Genomic DNA, 20896 nt, shown 5'->3' on the forward strand with positions numbered 1-20896 from the left:
GAATTTAAATTGTGTAGTTATGTGTATTTTAAGTCAGACTTCAGGTGTTTATTTATGGTTCAGTGTCAAACATCTTCCAAGCATAACTATGTAAAATTTCATATATGCTAGTATTTTTTAACAGTGCTATTAACTATTACGATTATTATCAGGAGAAAACATTGAAAAGTGTTTTGAATCTGGTTAAGGATCTTTATGGTTAAGGTAAACTGTCCTGGCCCTCTGGCCCTCCCTGACCCACGCTGACCTTCCCTGACCAACACTGACCCTCCCTGACCCTCTCCGACCCTCCCTGACCCTCCCTGACCCTCTCTGACACTCCCTGGCCCTCCCTGACCCTCCCTGACCCTCTCTGACCCTCTCTTGTGTTTGTGGACTCAGGTGTCTTTCGTGCAGTACAGCGATGATGCCCAGACAGAATTCAAGCTGAATACTTACAGTGACAAGGGCACAGCGCTAGCAGCACTACAGCTGGTCCGCTACAAGGGAGGAAACACAAAGACAGGTGCAGAACCTCCCAACACTCCTGTGTAGCACCTCCCAACACACCTGTGTAGAACCTCCCAACACACCTGTGTAGCACCTCCCAACACACCTGTGTAGAACCTCCCAACACACCTGTGTAGCACCTCCCAACACACCTGTGTAGCACCTCCCAACACACCTGTGTAGCACCTCCCAACACACCTGTGCAGAACCTCCCAACACACCTGTGCAGCACCTCCCAACACACCTGTGTAGCACCTCCCAACACACCTGTGTAGCACCTCCCAACACACCTGTGCAGAACCTCCCAACACACCTGTGCAGAACCTCCCAACACACCTGTGCAGAACCTCCCAACACTCCTGTGTAGCACCTCCCAACACACCTGTTCCCACCTGCACCACCTGTCCTGCCCACACTCCACACCGATGTCCTAATGCATAATTGTACCACCCTCACCACAATGCTTGAAACGCAACACTTTGTTTTCTTGGTAAAGTCTGTTTGCTAGGTACAAACGATGTTTCTCTGTGTGTTTGGGCCCCAGGCGTTGCTTTGAAGCACGTGTACGAGAAGGTGTTTGCTTCTGACGGTGGAATGAGGAGGAACGTTCCCAAGGTTGTGGTGGCAGTTACCGACGGACGATCTCAGGACGACGTGCTGAAAAACGCGGCCAAGCTGCAGCACGCTGGTACGCTCACGTTTAACCAGGGCTTCTTACCCAGACTCCGGCTCACGTTTAGTGGCTCACGTTTAACCAGGGCTTCTCACCCAGACACCCAGACTCCGGCTCACGTTTAGTGGCTCACGTTTAACCAGGGCTTCTTACCCAGACTCCGGCTCACGTTTAGTGGCTCACGTTTAACCAGGGCTTCTCACCCAGACACCCAGACTCCGGCTCATGTTTAGTGGCTCACGTTTAGTGGCTCACGTTTCACCAGGGCTTCTCACCCAGACTCCGGCTCACGTTTAGTGGCTCACGTTTAACCAGGGCTTCTCACCCAGACTCTGGCTCCCGTTTAGTGGCTCACGTTTAGCCAGGGCTTCTCACCCAGACTCAACAAGGCTACCTTTGAAATTTCCCCACTATTAGGGAGGTGGTGCACTATATGATACGGTAGACATTCTAGTATAGTGGTGTTAAAAACTGGTAATTACATTATGGTAAATTTGACACTGTATATAGTTCAAAATCAGTTGCGTAATAAGCCACCGGAATTGAGTTATGTTGCTAACCGTTTCAGGTTACAGCGTGTTTGTGGTGGGCGTGGCCGACGTAGACTACGCCGAACTCCAGAACATCGGGAGTAAGCCCAGCGAGCGACACATCTTCATCGTGGACGACTTTGACGCCTTTGCTACAATCCAGGAGAACCTGGTGACCTTCATCTGTGAGACGGCCTCCTCCTGTAAGTGTGCCGCAGGGAAGCCGAGCTCCTGCAGCTCACCAGCTTGGTGTTGTGAATCTGGGCTTTGACATCTGTCTCTTCACAGCTTGCCCTCTCATCTACGTGAACAGCTTCACGTCACCCGGTAGGCACATTCAAAGGTCCATGTAACTCGAGCCTTATCCACGCAGGCTTTTTTTTCCTGACATATCTGTCTAACAACGTGCTTTTCGTCCCAGGTTTCAGAATGCTTGAGGCCTTTAATCTGACAGAGAAGACGTATGCCGCCACAAAGGGTGTCTCCCTGGAGCCGGGCTCCTTCAACAGCTACTCAGGGTACCGACTCCACAAGGACGCATTCCTTAGTCAGCCCTCCGTGTGAGTGTGCTGAGCCCCTTCCGCCTCTCTGTCTTATGACTGAGTGATCGGGTTTTTAGTGGTCTGTGTTTTTAGCTGCGTTTTTAGCCAAGGCTGAGTTTTGTGTCCCAAACTAACTGTGCAGTTATTCTTATTATTGTATAATGGTCTTAGATTTGGGCAGCGGATGAGGCTTGAAGGAACTGCACATAGACTGCAGCCATTACAGAAATATATAATCAGTTGGTTTCGTGATCTGGTTGTGATCTATTGGATGAGTTTTGCTATGTAAATTAGATACAATTTGCTATTATTGTTGTTGTTGTAGAAGGGTTTACCACAAAACTAACCCTTTTGACTTCAACAGAGACATCCATCCTGACGGCCTGCCTGCAGCGTACACCATCATCCTGATGATCAGGCTGCTTCCCGACTCGCCCCAACAGGCCTTTGATATCTGGCAAGTGTCGGATAAGAACCACAAACCCGAGATCGGCGTCACCCTGGACCGTAAGTCCAACTCGCCACCCCAGACCGCGTGGGTGTAGTGTAGTGTGCTGCTTCGGAGGCTGGAGGCCATTAAAAGGAGAAGATGCCCACCAGATGTGTGCCTTTATCTTTATTCCTCGAATTGTTTTTCTCCCTCATTCAGTTGGCTGTCCTCACGTCACATTCAGTAGTACCTAACAAGCCAAAGGCTTCAAGCTGTGCTCTGCCACTGCTGTGTCTCCACTTTGCCTCTGCTCTGTCTCATATTTGTCTCCGCACTGCCCCAGTTCTGCCCCTGTCTCTCTCAGGTCGGGCACACCCTGCGTTCCCCCTCCCTTTCACCTCCTGGTCTTCTAAGAGTCTTCTTTCATGGCTTCATGAAGTGATATGGACTCGGGGCTGTACACTTCTGGCTTGGGAAGCTTTGCGTGACACTAAGACTAATATGTTGAAGGGTGATATGATGTAATCTCCATCGTGATCTCTTTTGCAGCCTCCAGTCAGACTGTAGCATTTTACAACAAAGACACTCGTGGGGAGACCCAGCGGGTGACGTTTGACAATCATCAAGTGAAGAGAATCTTCCATGGCAGTTTCCACAAGGTAAACATGGCTGGTTTTTTCACCCTCTGTACGGAGCCTTGTAAGGACTTACAGGGCGTGGTACATCCTTCAAGCATTTTCCACATGGACCTACCTGTGTTCCATCACCTGGTGATGCACAGATGTTTGGAATCCTTTTCAGCTGTTTCAGAACAACATTCCAACAAGTATGATTTCAGATTTCTGGCCAGCGGCGCTGTCTGTGGAAGCTGCCGGGTCTGATGTATGTGATGTGAAACTCCAGCGAGCTCTTCTGAGGTCCTGGGGTCACTCCCTCGTCCCATTGATCAGGGTTAAGAACAAAAGGAAAGCCTGGTGTTGTTAGCGTGACATTCATTATATGTGGCAGAACCCTTTTTGGATTTGCTGTTGAACTGGTTTGGGGGACAGTTTGGTTGATGGGACAATGATTCAGAAATTAGACTCATAGGAATGATATTTATTTAGCAATTTTCCAATTAGTAAAAGCTTTGTTTTGTTTGTTAGTACATGGTATAAAAAGAACTGCATGAAGCGAAATGCTTTATGGAGCGTTTGTATCCTGCAGTGAAGAAGTTTCTTTCCCTGTAAGTTTCTCAGACCACAGGATGGTGTGTATAGCTGGTAGGTGCTGGGACGGCTCAGCGTTGATGCTGGTTATGGACAATGAAGGTCTGTAGGTCCTGCTTCAGAATAGGCTAAACAGAGAAGACTAGGGAAGGTCTGTAGGTCCTGCTTCAGAATAGGCTAAACAGAGAAGACCAGGGAAGGTCTGTAGGTCCTGCTTCAGAATAGGCTAAACAGAGAAGACCAGGGAAGGTCTGTAGGTCCTGCTTCAGAATAGGCTAAACAGAGAAGACCAGGGAAGGTCTGTAGGTCCTGCTTCAGAATAGGCTAAACAGAGAAGACCAGGGAAGGTCTGTAGGTCCTGCTTCAGAATAGGCTAAACAGAGAAGACCAGGGAAGGTCAAGCAAGAGCATCTACAAGAAACAAGGATGAGGAAAAGTGAGGCATCATACTTTCACAAGAATCTATAAGCATGTTTGGTGAGGCCATTAAAACACGACAAAGCTAGTTACTGGCGACCGGGCTGAAAAGTATTGGGAAAACCACCATCAGAAAACCACCAAAATACCAGGCAAAGAAGGGGGGAGAAGTGCTTGTCTCTCTCTCCCCCTCTCCCCCTCTCTCTCTCTCTCTCTCTCCCTCTCCTTACCCATTGCTCTGACTCCACACATCCCCATGGCTGTCTGGACTACATCCTGGCTGTGTTTCAGGCTGTATAAGGTAGCAGCCTCCCTGCTGGGAGAATGCCTGTGGTTAGTCAACGGGTGCGCTAGCTCAGTGTCGGCGGTTTACCTCACCATACGCGTGGACATGGACCACGCTCTCTGCCAAGGCGTGTCACCAAAGCCCCGCCCCTAAACTGCGGCGTGCGTCCTGAATCCCGGGACCTCCCGTAGCGCAAGACGTTCAGCTCCAGCGACTCGCCCAGCACGAGCGGTAGCTCACGATGACGCGAACCAGAGCGGAGACACAGCGAGTTCACACGGCAAACCTGCCCCTCATGCTCCAGGTCGTCCCTCTCTGGAGAACAACCATCCATCATTTGGATCGGTTTGTTTTGTTTTGTTTTGTTTAGTGCATATAAAAACTCTTGAGCGCATGACAGCCAACTCACTTTCGCTTCTTGTGGATCATTATGAAGTCGTTCTGTGCCCTGCCAATGCATGCTGGGTAAACAAATATGATTTAGGCCTGTGCATTCACTCCCTCTTTTGATTAATGTTCTGGACTTGTTTTAAAGCTCCCTGTGGTAGCCTTCTCTGCTATAGTGCTGGAACTTGTGGGCTATGAACTTTAAAAGGTTCAGAGCGGTGGGGGCAGATGTTAAAGTGTAGTCGTGATTTATATGTTGTGTCCCCCTGGTACAGCCACAAGAACCCTCACTCTGGGTCCCTGTGGGAGATGTCAACAGGAAGCTTGAATACGACTGGAACAGATATCCAAAGAAACTGTCAAAATCGTGTGGTACAAGAGTGGGACAGAAGTCACATATTTTCATAATCGATATCAGTTCAGGGTGAATTTGGAATGATTCAATAAACTGACCACCATAAAAGATATTCGGTAAAAACCACAGTGACTAATCTACCATTAAAACCTCTTAATTGCATGGTATGGGGAAGCCATTAATGTCTCAACTGTTTTCTCATGGAAACAGACAATGACATAACCTCCCCCTCCTGTTTCTAATTACTATATTGTGTGTATGATATCACTTTGACTTATTGGCTATTGACACACTGATTCTACAGAAGAATGTGGAGAGTGTCAGAGCCAGATGAATTAGGACAGATTAATGCTAGGACAGATTATATGCCAGGATGCCCAGTGGCCAGGTGTCAGACGATGTACCACATGTCTGTATGTCTGTAATGGACGTGTTGTGCCACTGGAACAAAGTAAACCTGACAGGAGGTTGAGTTGTATTTCTGACACAAGGTGAAAGGAGCCTCTCACATATGCTACATTTATTAAAGGACAAATGTAAACAGCATGTCGTTATAGTGATGACATCGCTTACATGCAATGCCCAAACAGGCTGCACAATTAGACGCAGAAGATGAAGGACTTTGCTCCGCCGAGCGCGATCCTTGTGACGATCTGCTCCAGCGCACATTTGGAACCGTGTCCCCAATGATGTCATCCTCCACTCGAAACCCATTCAGCCTTTGTCACGTCAGCCTGAGGTGGGCCCGTAGCAGGAGACCCGTGACTGTGTTGGAGAACGTTCTCCACAGACGCCCGGCCCGGCTGCCTGGCAGAGATGGTTGTGGGGTTCTTTTTTTCGGTCTTTTTTTAGTGCTGGGTCTCCTTACTCGCTCTCCATTATGAATGACGGGAGAGCACAACACACTCTGGGCTGCAGACCGTCTGGGATCCACAGACATCGCCACGCTGGATCATCCAAACAGTGGTCGTGTAAACTCAGCGTCCATTTGCAGGGACGTTAAGCGGAGGACTACCGCTCATGCAAGACCTTAATGGCACCGATCCGTAATGGGACCATTTACACTCACAGCACAGAATTTCATCCCCAGCTCTACAATGTCTTCTGCCATAGAACATTTCTCGGTGAACTTCAGGTCAGTGTTTGACCTGCTGTCCAAAGGGTCAAATAATAAGAACCCTTGACTTTAGAAGAACCCGTAGAAAGCCTGCCAAGCCTAGATCACATACAGATTAGCGCAGAATTTGGATAACAAGACAGCAGACACCGAGGCTGTACACTAGAGATTCCTCTTAAACATTCCAACATAATCCAACATTTCAGAATGTGATGTTTTGTGTCCAGCTCCACATCCTGGTCTCGCCCAAGAGCGTCAAGCTGAACGTGGACTGCCAGGAGGTGGCGGAGAAGGAGATTAAAGAAGCGGGCAACACGTCCACCGACGGCTACCAAGTCCTGGGCAAGATGTCCAAGTCCATTGGGTCCAAAGGAGAATCGGCAACAGTGAGTTCAACACTGCCGGACAGTACTGGACATGTTTATGCATTCTGGCCTGGCTGAAATGATCTGTCACGTAAATTAGCTTTTTTCACTTTTATTAAGATATCAGCCATTAATTATTATTAGGCTTGTAGATCTAAAGGCTCACTCCTAGTGTTTCCTACTGTGACGTCTTTGTCATTTATGTTTCTTTTATACTGTCTGTATTTCTTTCTTTTTTAAATCTTGAAAAGCCAAGCTTCCATCAAAGACACATTTAACAACTTCATCTTTTGCTTTCATTTCTGTGCAGTTCCAGATCCAGATGTTTGACATCATCTGCAGCCTGGGCTGGACCAGCCGTGACCGGTGCTGTGACCTCCCCTCAATGGTAGGAGACACCTCAAAGAAGACCAACTGCATCCTAAACATCTCAAAGCCTTGGCGTCCATGTCACGTCACTCTGGGTGGTCTTCCTCACACTCCCGTGCTCTATGTGTGTGTGTGTGTGTGTGTGTGTGTGTGTGTGTGTGTGTGTGTGTGATGATCTGATGTGGTTAACGTACTATTAGTCATGCATTTTTAACCTTTGCTTTGTCACCTGGAGTGTCTGAGCTGACATGGTAGTCATGTGCGCAACCAAACCAATTCTCTCCCGCAGGAAACGCTGACATGAACGGTACATGTGTCAGAGCCTGGAGCCGATGGCAGGAACATCTGTTGTTCTGTAGTCGGACCTTTGAGTCACCGTTTCTCCCCTCCCCCTCCCCTCTCTTGAAGGAGTCATTAACACTGGCACTTTAAAGATGTTTTGCTCGTGTTTTCCTCTCCGTCTTTGTTGTGGCGCTTTGCAACTCGGTGCAGCTTAGTGACGTTGAGCGCACGTGTTGGCGTGGCATCTACCAGAAGGTTTAGCGTCCTACAAAATGGAAAGTTGCTTTGATGCAGGCCATGTTTCCAGCACGAAGAAAGCAGAGGTCTCCATTCAGCGTGTGCGTCTGTGGGTGTCACGAGGACAGCTGGTGCACTCTTTTTGGGTTTCGTAATTGCAGACTGTTGCGTTTGAAGGCGCATGAAGTTATGTAGCTGTTGGATGTGATTAGAGGTTCCTGACAGTTAAAGGACAAGAAATGTGCTAAAATGGTGCAGCTGTAGCTCATAGACAACGCCAGTGTGTCACTAATTTACTGCTTTCTCTGTCTTTACATTCCTCATCGTGACCACAGTCGGCAATAATTGACGGTGTGTGGGGGATGTTGGGTCTTTATAGCTGATTCAGGACCAGTTGCTCACAATTCCCCATCACACATGGTGAAGACGTAGAGTTGTTCTCAGGTCAGCAGATAGAAACAGCCTTTATTGTCCCACAGGGGGGAAATTTAGGAAAATGTGGATTTTCCTGGCCCGTACAGGATCGAACCCGCGACTTTGGCGTTATCAGCACCATAAGATAAGGGCAATGTACTTTTAATGGACTCGAGCCTGCAGTCCAGGAAGCTACGCTGCCCTTAATAACTGGATCTTCATTGTGTGAAAGCAACCGATGGCCACAAGCTTTCCTGTCGTCCAGACCAGTGGTTCACTTCATCACTCGCTCCCTCTTCCTTCTCCAGAGAGACGAATCCAAATGTCCAGCTCTTCCCAACGCCTGCACATGTACCTCGGACAGCATGGGGCCTCCAGGAACCCAGGGGCCCGTGGTAAGAGTCGTCTGCAGCGGCTAGGAAAGAATTCAGGATCAGCCTTGACTGCAGCACACGGGCCGATTTTTAACACTACGCAATCTACACACCATAGAGGCTTGTGAATAATCCCTACAGGCCCTGTAAAACATGCAACATACACTGTTGCCATGGTCTCTGGAACCGGTCCTGTGGAAGTCATTTTACTTTCACTCGGCCCATTAACACTCGTGAACGTGACACAAACCATTTCGAAGGTCTGCAGAATAAAGATTTAATGATAATGACTCTTTAAATTGCTTTGGTATTGCCAACTAGCTGAGACAAACTACATGTGTGGAACATCTTGTCATTACATGCAGTCACTCGAGAGTCATTTTGCCAAAGGATGCTCGTACACACGCCTCAACATTTATGGCAGTGTCAGCATTCATGGGTAGTTCATAAATAAAACATGTAGACTGGTAACGGTTGGCTGTGTGAGCCGTTACCTGGGGAGTTCCCTGTGTAACCTCTTCACATGCGTTCCTCTTGTAGGGTGCACCTGGTAGCAAGGGCCCTCGGGGTGAAAGAGGAGAATCTGGCCCCGCTGTAAGTAGCACGTCCGTCCGCCTTCCTCTCCACACGTTCCCTCATTTTACATTACATTTACATTTACAGCTTTGGCAGACGCTCTCATACAGAGCGACTTACAGAATGCCTTTTATTGCTCCTTGGAAAACATATCCTAGCGTAGTCTCAAGAGTAGATATAATATCAAGACAAAAGCTCTTCCAGAGGCAGGAGTCAGACAGACTCATAAATGCGGAGAGATTTGCTGTTATTTGTTTATTTACTTTTTCCATGTATAAGGTTAGTGGTCTATTAGGCAGTGGGAATGTAATATCTGCACACTTCAGTCTTCCTCTGTGTTTAGATATGCAGGTGTGTTTTTCATAACCAGGATTATTATGACGTTTAACACTTTTCTCATGCGTGAGAACATGTGTGTTGTTACAGGGTCCCATTGGACCTCGTGGGGACCTGGGACCACCTGGTCCGATGGGTCTTCCCGGACCACAGGGCCCCAGTGGGCGCTCCATACCAGGAGAGGCTGTAAGTTCTCCCCCGACCCCCCACCTCGTACCCCCACCCCCACTGTACCGAACATCCCTGCTCCCAGTAGCTGGTTGTAAATCTCCACGTGCGTACGCGAGGTAAACAGGGATTATTTCCACCATTTGTATTCCCAAAAGCTGTAGTTGCGTAGCGGTTATGGTAGCAGGTTCACCGTGCTGCATTCCTCCATGTCTCCTTGCCTTCGTTATCGTAGACCCTTTAAAAGCTCCCGATCCCGCTGCAAATGCATAAATCTAACTGCAGTCGCTCCCTTCGGCTCCCAGCTCCGGTCTTCATTCCTCTGTCCTTTTTTAGTCAGACAGAACGAAGCATGAAGCTTCCCTCACAACGAACACCCCCCCCCCCCCCCCCGTGCACTTAGATTCGTTCGTTTTCCCTGAGTCTCGTTTCTTATTACGTTTTTGCACAATCTTTTTTTAAATTTGCTTTTCACTTTGGTTTTTACACAGGGTCGCCCAGGACCGAAAGGGGACCCCGGCGATGCTGGACTACCTGGGCAGAAAGTGAGTGAAACTCTGGCTCCAGCAGCTCTGTGTGTCCTGGAGCGGAGTGTGTGTGTGTGTGTGTGTGTGTGTGTGTGTGTGTGTGGGGGGGGGGGGGGGGGGGGGGTTTATTGAGCAGCGCTACTACCCTGGACGTCGTCCACATGGCAGTGCGGGGAACGTGTCCTTGCCGAGAGGAGGCCAGGCAGGAGACAGCAGTGTGTGTGTGTGTGTGTGTGTGTGTGTGTGTGTGTGGGAGGGGGGGGGGGGGGGGGGGGCAGGAGACAGCAGCTAGCAGCAGGCCTGGATGAAACCAAAAGATTTTAATCTGAGCTGAAACACAGATTGGTTGAGCCCAGTATTAAATATTCTAGTTTGTCCATTTCCTACAGTTATTTTGATGAACGGGTTTGATTTAAAACGTAATGGGGACTAGCGCCTGAATGAGTGCTGTTGATGTCTACTCGCATGTCCTCAGATGAGTAGATATTTTGTAAGATTTGGCACCAGCAGTTTCAGAATTATGTGTCAACTCCTGGCTGGATTACACAGACGACCACTGTGGTTGGATTCCAGGCTTGAGGCCTTGGGCATCGGCTACGCCGTGTGAGCGAACGTGATGGAGGACCTTCAACACAACACAGCGGTGCGACACCAGTGGGACAGAGTCACTGTGGTCTCACACCACGTGCAGACCTGTGCAGAACTCCATTAAAGTGGGAGTCATGGGTTGATTGGGAATAAAGACATTGTGCAGGCCTTGATGGTTTCTTGAGGATGTCGTTAAGGGAATCGTGATTGCGCGGCAGAGCAGATGCCAGTGGACTAGTGGCGTGGTTTGCAGGCCTAAATGAAACACTTCCTCAAATAAAAGGCCATAAGCTGGTAAGGGGGGAACAACCACGATGGATTCAGGGTGACAATAATCAGGAACGGTGCGGACACTAATGAAGTGAATCGATCAAAAGAAAGAGTAAAAGAGGAGGAGTAAAAGAGAGTCCCCACTTCAGGCGTATAGCGGTCCGAATATCACGGCAGGAGAAGGAACAGCTGGTGATAACCGAACTGCTATCCGTTCACAGACGAGAGGATGGCAGAACATTGGTCTGCAGGTGAGCACGTTGGAGCAGATGCTGCAGCTACAGGCATTTAATGACCTGCGGTTTGAAGTCCAGGTTTATAATGGCCATTAAAATGGATCTGGAATATATTATGTTCCCTGTAATGCCAAAGCATCAAAGGAAGAAGGGATTGATGAGGGGAAGAGGAAGAGAGAGGGACACTGAGTGAGGTGCAGAGGGCTCTTAAAGGATCAGGAATAAAGATTTACTGCTTTTTTAACACGGAAGGAAAACGCTAGTGTAGCAAACCGGTTTGAGTTGCTTGGTCAACGATGGGTGCAGTCAGTATGTTCTTCTCGCTTGCAGGGTCCACCCGGACCAGCTGGTGCCGTTGGTCCGATGGGAATTGCTGGTGTGAGGGTGAGTGTGTCCTGCTGCTGATCTGAGAACAGTGTGTTAGCATGCATCAGCAGATTGTTGCATGGTAAGGAAATCTGGATTTGATTTGGTGTTCTGGACGCAGGGACCCCCGGGGAAGGAGGGACCGTCTGGACCCAGAGGCCCACAAGGACCCATGGTGTGTGCAGACAGATCTGGACTGTAGAGTGAAAATTTTTTTAAATTGAGTTTTTTACAGTGTGATTTTGAATCTACATTGAGAAGGTCTGACCTCTATGATTTTCCCTTAATTGAACAGACTAACTGTATATTGCACTAATATATTTGTGTGTGTGTGTGTGTGTGTGTATGTGTGTATGTGTGTATGTGTGTGTGTGTGTTTGTGCGTGCGTGTGTGTGTGTGTGTGTGTGTGTGTGTGTGTGTGTGTGTGTGTGTGTTTGTGCGTGCGCGTGTGTGTGTGTGTGTGTGTGTGTGTGTGTGTGTGTGTGTGTGTGTGTGTGTGTGTATAGGGACCTCCTGGATCTCCAGGATTATCAGGACCAACAGGAAAACCTGGTAATCCAGGTGGTAATGGTATTCCTGTGAGTATATACTCTAACAAGGTTTTTAATATTGTCTTTAAAATATAAATCTCTCTGTATGTTATTAATACAAGTGCTTACTTAACTGGATATTATCTTTTACTGGCAAAACATATCTTAATGTAAAGCACTGTAGCATGCCTTGATCAGATCAGTCACATTCCAGAACAGCTTAGCATTATGTTGTCAGATATCTGTGTAAGAAACAGTGGTGTGAAGACGTCTTTCCTTTTTCACTCAGTGACAGACAGCAGAACTAACTCTTGCATTCAAGACCCGCTCACCAAGATCCAAACAAAAGCCCCCTGAGTTCTTCCAGCTTTTCTTAACACAATGGACGTTTTCTTAACGAAATTAGTGGCACAGTCATAGACATAAATATCGTTAGGGAGAAGACAGAATGTGCTGGGGTTTGGGAAGGAGGTGGGGGCATGTTAAGGTTGAGCATCATTTGTGGCTTTGCAGTCTTAGATGTGGGGTCGTGTGTGTGTGTGTGTGTGTGTGTGTGTGTGTGTGTGTGTGTGTGTGTGTGTGTGTGTGTGTGTGTGTGTGTGTATAACGCCATATGCTCTTCGTTTGCGCAGGGACCTGCAGGCATGAAGGGAGACAAGGGCGAACGCGTGAGTGACAACTTACATGTTGCCATAGATGTTAAAATGGTGTCATACAGCTCCAACTGGGCGAGAGACATTTGGGGGGTGTGGCGCTGACTCTCTCTCTCTCTCTCAGGGAGACCTGGCCTCTCAGGGCATGATGCGCTCCATCGCCAGACAGGTCTGCGAACAGATCGTCAACAGTAAGACCCGCTTACGTCTCCGCCGATTGTGCCTCTTACACAAAGACCTGAACACACACGGTTGTTTACAGCAGGCCACTGGGATGTGTCAACATTTCCCAATAAAAACAAAAACAAACAAAACAGACTATTTCATAATTTCATAATCTCGTAACCCTGATCTCTCTCCCCACTCCGCTGTGCTGCCGTGATCTCTGCAGGTCAGATGAGCCGGTTCACTGAAATAATGGCACCCAGTGAAGTCCGCAGTAATAACCCAGGCCCGGCTGGACCCCCTGGACCCCCTGGACCGTCAGGACCCCGCGGAGAACCCGGGCGAATCGGACGCAACGGCTTCCCAGGCAACCCGGGCTTACCTGGCCTGCAGGGAGAGAGAGGTGAGGTCCAGTCCTGTTAGCAAACGCCTCTACGTGCCCCCCACTCATGTTGGACATCACCAACGTCTCCATCTGTCTTCACTGCAGGTGGTTCCCCTCAGGCACCATACGTGTGGCTCATTCAGTCCCACCAGGATTTCGCGGGCCTTTTTTGTGATTGTTGCGGGCTAAAATGTTTGATGTTGCGGGTGTTTTTCAAAAAAATTGCGATGGAAGTTGCGGTGTGTTTTTGCTTTTTTGTGAGTACATTACAATAGGGAGTAAATGTTGTATGGTTTCCTCTATTTAGTAGTCCATTTTAATTATCTATTTACCTATTTATTCAGGGTTGCCAACTTTTCAAGATCGCTTGAAGTGAGATTTGAACCTGGAGGGGGTGGCGAACATTAATTGTTGACGGGGGGGGGCGGGGTTAGCGAACGTAAGTTGTTACCGGGCGGCCTGTAAAATGGACACAAATTAAGTATTATATCGACATCGATCGCCAGTGGTTGGCGCCAGAGCGAACTAGTAACTCATAGATATGGATCAGAGATAAATAAACTTTATCTCAGTTTAAAGTTTAAACTTATAAACTTTATCTCAGACCCTCGCCACTCTCATTGTGGGGAATGTAGTGTTGCGTGCAAAACACCATCGGGCGGCTGTGGCCTGCGGGCCGGTTCTAATAGTAATTAAATATCATCCAGGGGGCCATAGATAATCAATTCGCGGGTCGGATCTGGACAGTTTATCCCCGCTTTCATGTAGTGTACTGGGATACTGCTTTTCCCGATCTTTTTGCCGTTATTTTCGTCGCTCATGCTGCTTTCAGTCTGCTCCTCTTGAACGTATATACGGAAGTAAGGCGGGAGTTTGTCGACGTCACATCAATACGACATCAGTGATTGGTCAAATTTGCGGGAAAGTTGCGGTGATTGGCTGAAGTTGCAACACCGCCCTGAATTTGCGGGGTTTGCTTGAAGTTGCGTTGAAGTTGCAAATCGCAACATCGCGACTTTGTGGAGGGTCTGCTCATTGTGGGTTCACTACCTTCTCATTGTTGCTGAACAAATGCGAAACTAAACGTAAAAACTAAATCTCAGATCTGAACATAGTCATCATGTAATAGATGCAGTTCAGTAATACACGGTTTCATCCGGACATGCGGTTTTATCGGTATGGCGTTCGGCTAATGAAACCGATCCTGTTTTGAACCGGCACCTTTAAGAGCTGCAGGCACACGTGACGTACCTGGCTGCAGGCTCACGCGAGAGCTCTGACTGCCCCCCAGGCCATGCGGCTGCCCTAAATGCTGGTGCTTCAGTGCAGCTGGGAGGAGACGCAGCCTCTCACGCAGCCGCAGGAGCAACAAGGCCTGGCTCGCCTGCCGTGACCTTTGACCCGTCCTGGAGGCGCTGTGTTCCTTTAACATCTCACCTCCCCATCTGTCCTTCAGCTTCTCATCAGCGCTGCTTGGCACACGGTTATTTTTGGGGCTCATTTTGGTGCCTGTCCAACTGTGTTCTCAGGCTGCCATATACAGTATATTTAACATTAATGGGCATGCACGTGTGTGTGTGTGTGTGTGTGTGTGTGTGTGTGTGTGTGTGTGTGTGTGTGTGTGTGTGTGTGTGTTCATTCAGGGCCATCTGGAGAGAAGGGTGAGAGAGGAAGTCCTGGGATTGGACAGCGAGGACAGAGAGGAATGCCTGGACCAGCTGGTATGATTTTCTTTCTGACACACACATGGCCATTCTCTCTCTCTCTCTCTCTCTCTCTCTCTCTCTCTCTCTCTCTCTCTCTCTTTAACACACACACACACACACACAGACACGTGCCTGATTTGCGTGCATCACTTCAAAAAGCTGTCAGCACAGTTCCCACAAGTCTTAACCATTTCGACTCGTTCATTGTTTTATTCAAACTGACAGACAGTGAGGGCGTCAGGTCACTAGCTGGGCCTTCTCCTCTACCTGTGGGCCTGCCGCTGTCTTCAAACACACCCACATGTGTTTCATCTTCCCGAGGTGTTACCTTGAGAGCACGTCCACTGTTATATCATTGTAAATAAATAACTAAAGCAGCAGCTGGCACCCACCCCCTCCCTGTGTGAGGTTTAATCATCTCCCCCTCTGTGCGGATTCGCCCGGCTGCTGTGAGCCCTGGCCAAACCCTGCAGTAGATTTAAACGTCCTGTCAAGAAAACGTTGAGGTCTCTGATTTCTGCTTCTGCTTCAATCCTCCAGGTCAACCAGGTGAATCCCGAGCAGGTCCTCCAGGCCCATCTGGCTCTCCTGGGTCCCGCGGCCCGCCGGGTCGCAACGGTGTTTCGGGGCCCCGGGGACCCCCCGGCCCACCGGGTTACTGCGACTCCTCTCAGTGCGTGGGAATCCCGTATAACGGACAGGGATACAGAGGTACGCACACCCCCCCATACAGGAGCACGCTGCATGATCTCAACAACGAAGACGCTGTCAATAACATGAGTGCATGATTGACCCTAGCGCATGAACACCAGCCCTACAGCAGCAGAACAGAACGTTTTTAAGCATGGTGTTTTTAACATAGACAATGACCTTCAGGTTTACCAGAGCCTGATGCCCCTCCGTGATCTGAGTGAAACCGTATGCCCTCTCTGACCTGTTTCAGGTTCCTAAACGTTGTAAAGTGCTGCTTTCTCAGTCCTGACTGTGAGCTGTGTGCTCTCTCTCACATGTATTTCAGTTCTATGAGGATAACCACCAAGGAAATGATTAATGAACACTATTGAAAGCAGTATATATATATATAAAAAACGAAAGTACAGAAACAACAACAGTAACTAATCATGGACTGGTACTAACACCAATTCACAGCAGCTTAAAGCGCCAAAGCAACCAGTGATGGCAGCAGCGTAGTGGTCTTTGTGCATCTTGAAGTCAAACGGCAAACAGGCGGGTGGAGGAGCATGGCCCAAAAACCCAAACAACACCGGCAGCAGCACCAGCCGCACCACCAACACCACCACCGGCACCACCACTTACTAACCACGAGGATTTGTAGCCCAGAAGGCCTTTCATTTAACTCCTAGGGATTTTTGAAACAATCTGTAAATAAACTAATTGTGCCTTGTAAATGAAGCCAAATCCACTAAAATTAGTTTTTAACACCGATAGTGAGCTTGTGCCTTGTATTCTGCTGTTTCTTGAATGCCAACATGAATGCCTCTTTTACACAGTGTGCCCTCTTGTCATGGACCTTTACACTTTGCTCAGGGCCCATTTGAAACACGTGCCTTTTTGTTCATGTGACCCTGGAGGTTTGTTTAGTAAAAAAAAAAAGAAATATAAAAATATATATATGCATATATACACACACACACACACACACTATGTACACAGTACCACAGACACGTCTTTTGGTCAAGAGGAGAATTATCCTCCTCTTCTCATCACTTCTGCAACTGAAATTTATATTTTCAATTCTGGCACTAGCTGTACCTGAACTGTTTTATAAGGACACACTTATCTCTCCCAAACTAGCATGCAGGCTGGTTGTAGACTTACTTGATTCTTGAACATTCCCACTTTCACAGTTAAACTGAATATTGACTATTGTCCTGTGATGTAGCTGTGGCATTACACCACTAACAAACGTAACCTGCAGTGCTCACTGACTTGATTGTAAGTGTGATGTTGTTTCCCTGCTCAACTGGATACAACGATATTTCCAAGCAGAACCAGAACCCCGTGAGCCAGAACCCCATGTTTACCCAATACCCGAAGAAGACTTTGAGATCTCCTTCAGCGAACGCCGCAAGAGATCACTATCCCGAAGACAGTTCAAAAGGAAAATGTTATGAATATATTATGTTTAAATGAAAAGTTATGCCCCGCCCCTTTAATCATTAAAGTTATTTCCACATTTCCTCTAAGAAGGTCTACGAACACTTGATATAACAGAGGTACTGTCTTTGTTTTCTTTTCTTTTGTTTTGAGCACCTTCAAGTGTGAATTATGTGGGGAGCGTGACCCAAATTCTCACCAGGTCTTTGTGACCCAGTCCACAGTCTCACCAGGTCTCTCTCTCTCTCTCTCTCTCTCTCTCTCTCTCTCTCCATTCTGCGCTTGTAAATGATTAGCTTCAAATTCTCTGCAGATTTGAATTAATAATGTCATTAATAATGTGTCACGTATGCTGAAGGCAGAGCTGAACACCGTTGTTCCTGGTGACTTACACGCTTGCTTCCATAAATCGCAGTCGTTTCTGCTTCCTGCCAGCTCCATGGTGGACCACAGAGTGTCTCACACACCTACTGTCTTTCATTCATTCATATCTACCCACATGGCTTCAGTTGCATTTCAACATCATCCGCAATATGGTAACGTGCGGCGTCCACTGCATTATTTTAAACCAAATATTTATCAGTTTTCTAATATCAACTCACAGCTGATTTTACCAAAGGTGGAATTGCATGTCTGTGGTGTATATTTAGTAAGTTTGTTTGTTTTCCATTTTTTAATCAGAATATAGTTGTTGTCATTTGTTGTTTGTTGTTTTTTTTCCAGTATCAAACGCAGTTGGCATTTGTGTGCAAGACTATGGATGTAGTGTTGTTTCATGTTCATAACTGCACATTGTGAATTCCACAGCCTTGTTTTCTTATTTATTTCTGAAAAAGAGGAGGCATTTTTCAATAAAACTACTGAAAATATAACATGGCGTCAGTTATGTTTGAATTAGTATTAAAAAGCATGTTTCATTCATTATATTCTGTATCTCCATGCTTACAACAGACAAATGTATATAATAAAATCTCTATTTAATGAGAAATGGCATTCATACTGTTAATGGCATGAATACTGTTTAAATGGTTCAGTGATACATTCACTAATACTGTTTAAATGGTTCAGTGAAACATTCACCAATCCTGTTTAAATGGTTCAATGATACATTCACCAATGTAGTTTAAATGGTTCAGTGAAACATTCACCAATCCTGTTTAAATGGTTCAATTATACATTCACCAATCCTGTTTAAATGGTTCAATGATACATTCACCAATCCTGTTTAAATGGTTCAATGATACATTCACCAATATAGGTTAAATGGTTCAGTGAAACATTCACCAATACTGTTTAAATGGTTCAGTGATCCAGTGTAATTCCTCATCTCTGATTGGTCAGTACTGGCTGTGGTAAAGTAATTCCTCATCTCTGATTGGTCAGTACTGTGGTAAAGGTATTCCCGTATGCTTGCAGTGCATCTCATGAGATGTTCAAACGATTAAGAAATGTTTGAACAGATTTATTGCAAATAAAGTTGAATCATACCACAGCTTGGTTCCAGACACCAGACGGCGGAGAATGTAAGGGTACTGCTGACGTAACTCTCTCAGTAATTTAAGGGCAGGTATTTAGACCTGGTGCTTCCCTGGGGTCTGTCACACAAGCGTAGGAGTGTGGGGGAGCGACGGTGGACCACCTCTCCTCCTCTTCCTCCTTTGAAGGCCGAAGGCCAGGCCTGCCTCTTCCTCAGAACACAGTGTGACTTTCATGCTAAAACGTGCAACTGAACAGAGCTGCAGGATGAATGCTCATCAAACACAGCCTGGCTGTCCTGTTCAGTGTCCAGAAAACGGTGCATCTAAAGAGCTTGTTAGCAATTAGCAGCACTTTGGTAAACAGGAAACACATTATCGTAAACCGCCTAAGCAAATAAAACTATGTAAACCACCAGGCATAAACCCCGATACAGGACTAAAATCAAATACCTTTACACATACTATACATCTAGATAAAAATTCTGACACTATGAGAACATACTCTATAATGAAGTGATACTATGAAAATCCTACGTTTACATTCAGACTATATAGGAAAACACATTGTTTAACACTTGCAATCAGAGTTTCTAACAATGGAGCAGCTGACGCAAGACTTGAGACAAACCAGGACAAGTAACGTGAGTTTTTGACACTTGAGGACCACTGCTTATAATACCCCAACAAAGCACAATATAAGAATTTTTCTCTCCCCTCTTTTTAGACTCTCAGCAGAACTATAAACTCATAGCACGTCCCTTGCCAAGTGTTACCTCATGGAAAGAGTAGAGAAGTCAAGGAGGGTCTGGCTCGGACGGCCGCTTGCACAACAGGAGGTGTTCCTCGGGAGTCGCTCCGCGTCCTCGCCGCAGTGCTAATCAGTCGCACCGTGCGTCTGTCCGCAGCTACCGGGCTCCTCCTGCTGACCGGAACAGCGGTCAGTGTGAGCGCACCACACACCTCTGTGCAACACCGAGAGAGCGAGGGAACAACCCTCTTTCACACGGGCCCTGGGTCTCACACTGGGCCGACGTCAGTGCAGAAGTGCGAACACCTTTCATATTGTGTGGATATGAAAAATCACATAGCATTAGGAAATCACTGAAGTTGAAATCGGATTAGGTACGATGTCTGGTTATTTTTTAACAAATTAGACAAATGATGTCAATCAATACAACACACACGAAAAACATCTGAAGGTCATAATTTTACAGAAACCTTCCTCATACCCAAAGATCTGGATGTCGCTATATTTTTTCCATATCTCACCACAGACAAATGAGCTACATTTTGCCACGGTCATCTAATCATGATGTTGCTTAGCTGCCATGGTGTAGCCATAGTGGCTTTGGCTATGACCACAGACTAAACATATCCTGGTCAATGGCATAAACTGACTAGAAACTCTGAAAATGTAGAAGACAAAATCTGATGGAAACAAGCTTGTTATTGTTTGATTTGTAAAATGCCCTCTGCATGGTCCTGACGTTACTAGTGTTCTGTCAACACTGTGACAGACGGATATTACATATAACCTTTCAGAGGATTAATGACACACGAATCATAACCAGGTTCTGATGGGGTCTCTCATGTCACAAAGTGACAGACATCTTTTATAGATGAACACTTATCCTGCTATGGGATATAATAACTCAGGAGGAAATGTATAAAAATGGTTTGTATAATAATACATTTTACTGTACATTTTAATTACATTACTTCTAATCCTTTATTCCAGGCAGTTCTCAATGACCCTGTATGTTTTCAAATGATTCCAGTGTCTTGTACACATTGGAAAGTTGTAATACTGGACCGTAACTGTTAGAGACCAAGCAGGACCCAATCTCCTTCAGACATCAGACAGACATAAAATGTATGGACCCTAATAATGTACAACAATATCTGTGGTCTCCACCCTTCCTCTTGAAGATCCTGAAGATTTGTAACACTCAACCAGATGTTCACTCAGCTTCTGAGAAAACAATTTGTCTTATGAGACAGTCAAATGACCAAATACAGTAAAATACCATTATTAACGAATAGTCAGACAGGCACACAGACAGATACATAAATGAATAAATAAATAAATAAATCATGGCAAATAATAAGAGAGTGTTCAGACGTCTCCAGCTCACAGTAAATCATCTAAGGCTCATTACCTCTTTCTCATGTTCTTAATCTTAACGCATGGAAAGGAATCTGCCCTGTGTTGGAAAAAGTGCTGCTGTTAGGAACCATGCTGAAATTCTCAAATTCAACAGCCCCTGGAAAACTGGATCCAAACTGCATTGAACTGTGGTGGGACAGCTGTCTAGACT

The 20896-nt window shown here is 46.8% G+C and overlaps 1 protein-coding gene across 8 annotated transcripts in view; it reads left to right on the forward strand.

Moving 5' to 3' along the window:
• The window catches only part of col12a1b (collagen, type XII, alpha 1b), a 74126-nt gene extending 56154 nt beyond the window's left edge, over nt 1-17972 (forward strand). For 5 of the 8 annotated variants that reach the window (XM_077018049.1, XM_077018051.1, XM_077018056.1 and 2 more), the window contains 22 exons: nt 382-505; nt 1034-1177; nt 1731-1895; nt 1981-2019; nt 2114-2252; nt 2599-2741; nt 3214-3323; nt 6662-6820; nt 7110-7187; nt 8410-8496; nt 9016-9069; nt 9478-9573; nt 10047-10100; nt 11507-11560; nt 11664-11717; nt 12050-12121; nt 12706-12741; nt 12851-12917; nt 13118-13294; nt 14920-14997; nt 15523-15693; nt 16993-17972. In XM_077018049.1, coding sequence (XP_076874164.1) covers nt 382-505; nt 1034-1177; nt 1731-1895; nt 1981-2019; nt 2114-2252; nt 2599-2741; nt 3214-3323; nt 6662-6820; nt 7110-7187; nt 8410-8496; nt 9016-9069; nt 9478-9573; nt 10047-10100; nt 11507-11560; nt 11664-11717; nt 12050-12121; nt 12706-12741; nt 12851-12917; nt 13118-13294; nt 14920-14997; nt 15523-15693; nt 16993-17117 — 2226 coding nt within the window. In that variant the 3' untranslated portion in view covers nt 17118-17972. Of the gene's footprint in view, nt 1-381; nt 506-1033; nt 1178-1730; nt 1896-1980; nt 2020-2113; nt 2253-2598; nt 2742-3213; nt 3324-6661; nt 6821-7109; nt 7188-8409; nt 8497-9015; nt 9070-9477; nt 9574-10046; nt 10101-11506; nt 11561-11663; nt 11718-12049; nt 12122-12705; nt 12742-12850; nt 12918-13117; nt 13295-14919; nt 14998-15522; nt 15694-15925 lie in introns of all 8 variants that reach the window. The other 3 variants (XM_077018053.1, XM_077018055.1, XM_077018054.1) reach the window with 3 other exon arrangements.
• Nucleotides 17973-20896: the final 2924 nt, after the last annotated feature.

Source organism: Brachyhypopomus gauderio, chromosome 9, assembly GCF_052324685.1.
Source record: "Brachyhypopomus gauderio isolate BG-103 chromosome 9, BGAUD_0.2, whole genome shotgun sequence".
In the NCBI taxonomy this organism is placed as follows: Eukaryota; Metazoa; Chordata; class Actinopteri; order Gymnotiformes; family Hypopomidae; genus Brachyhypopomus; species Brachyhypopomus gauderio.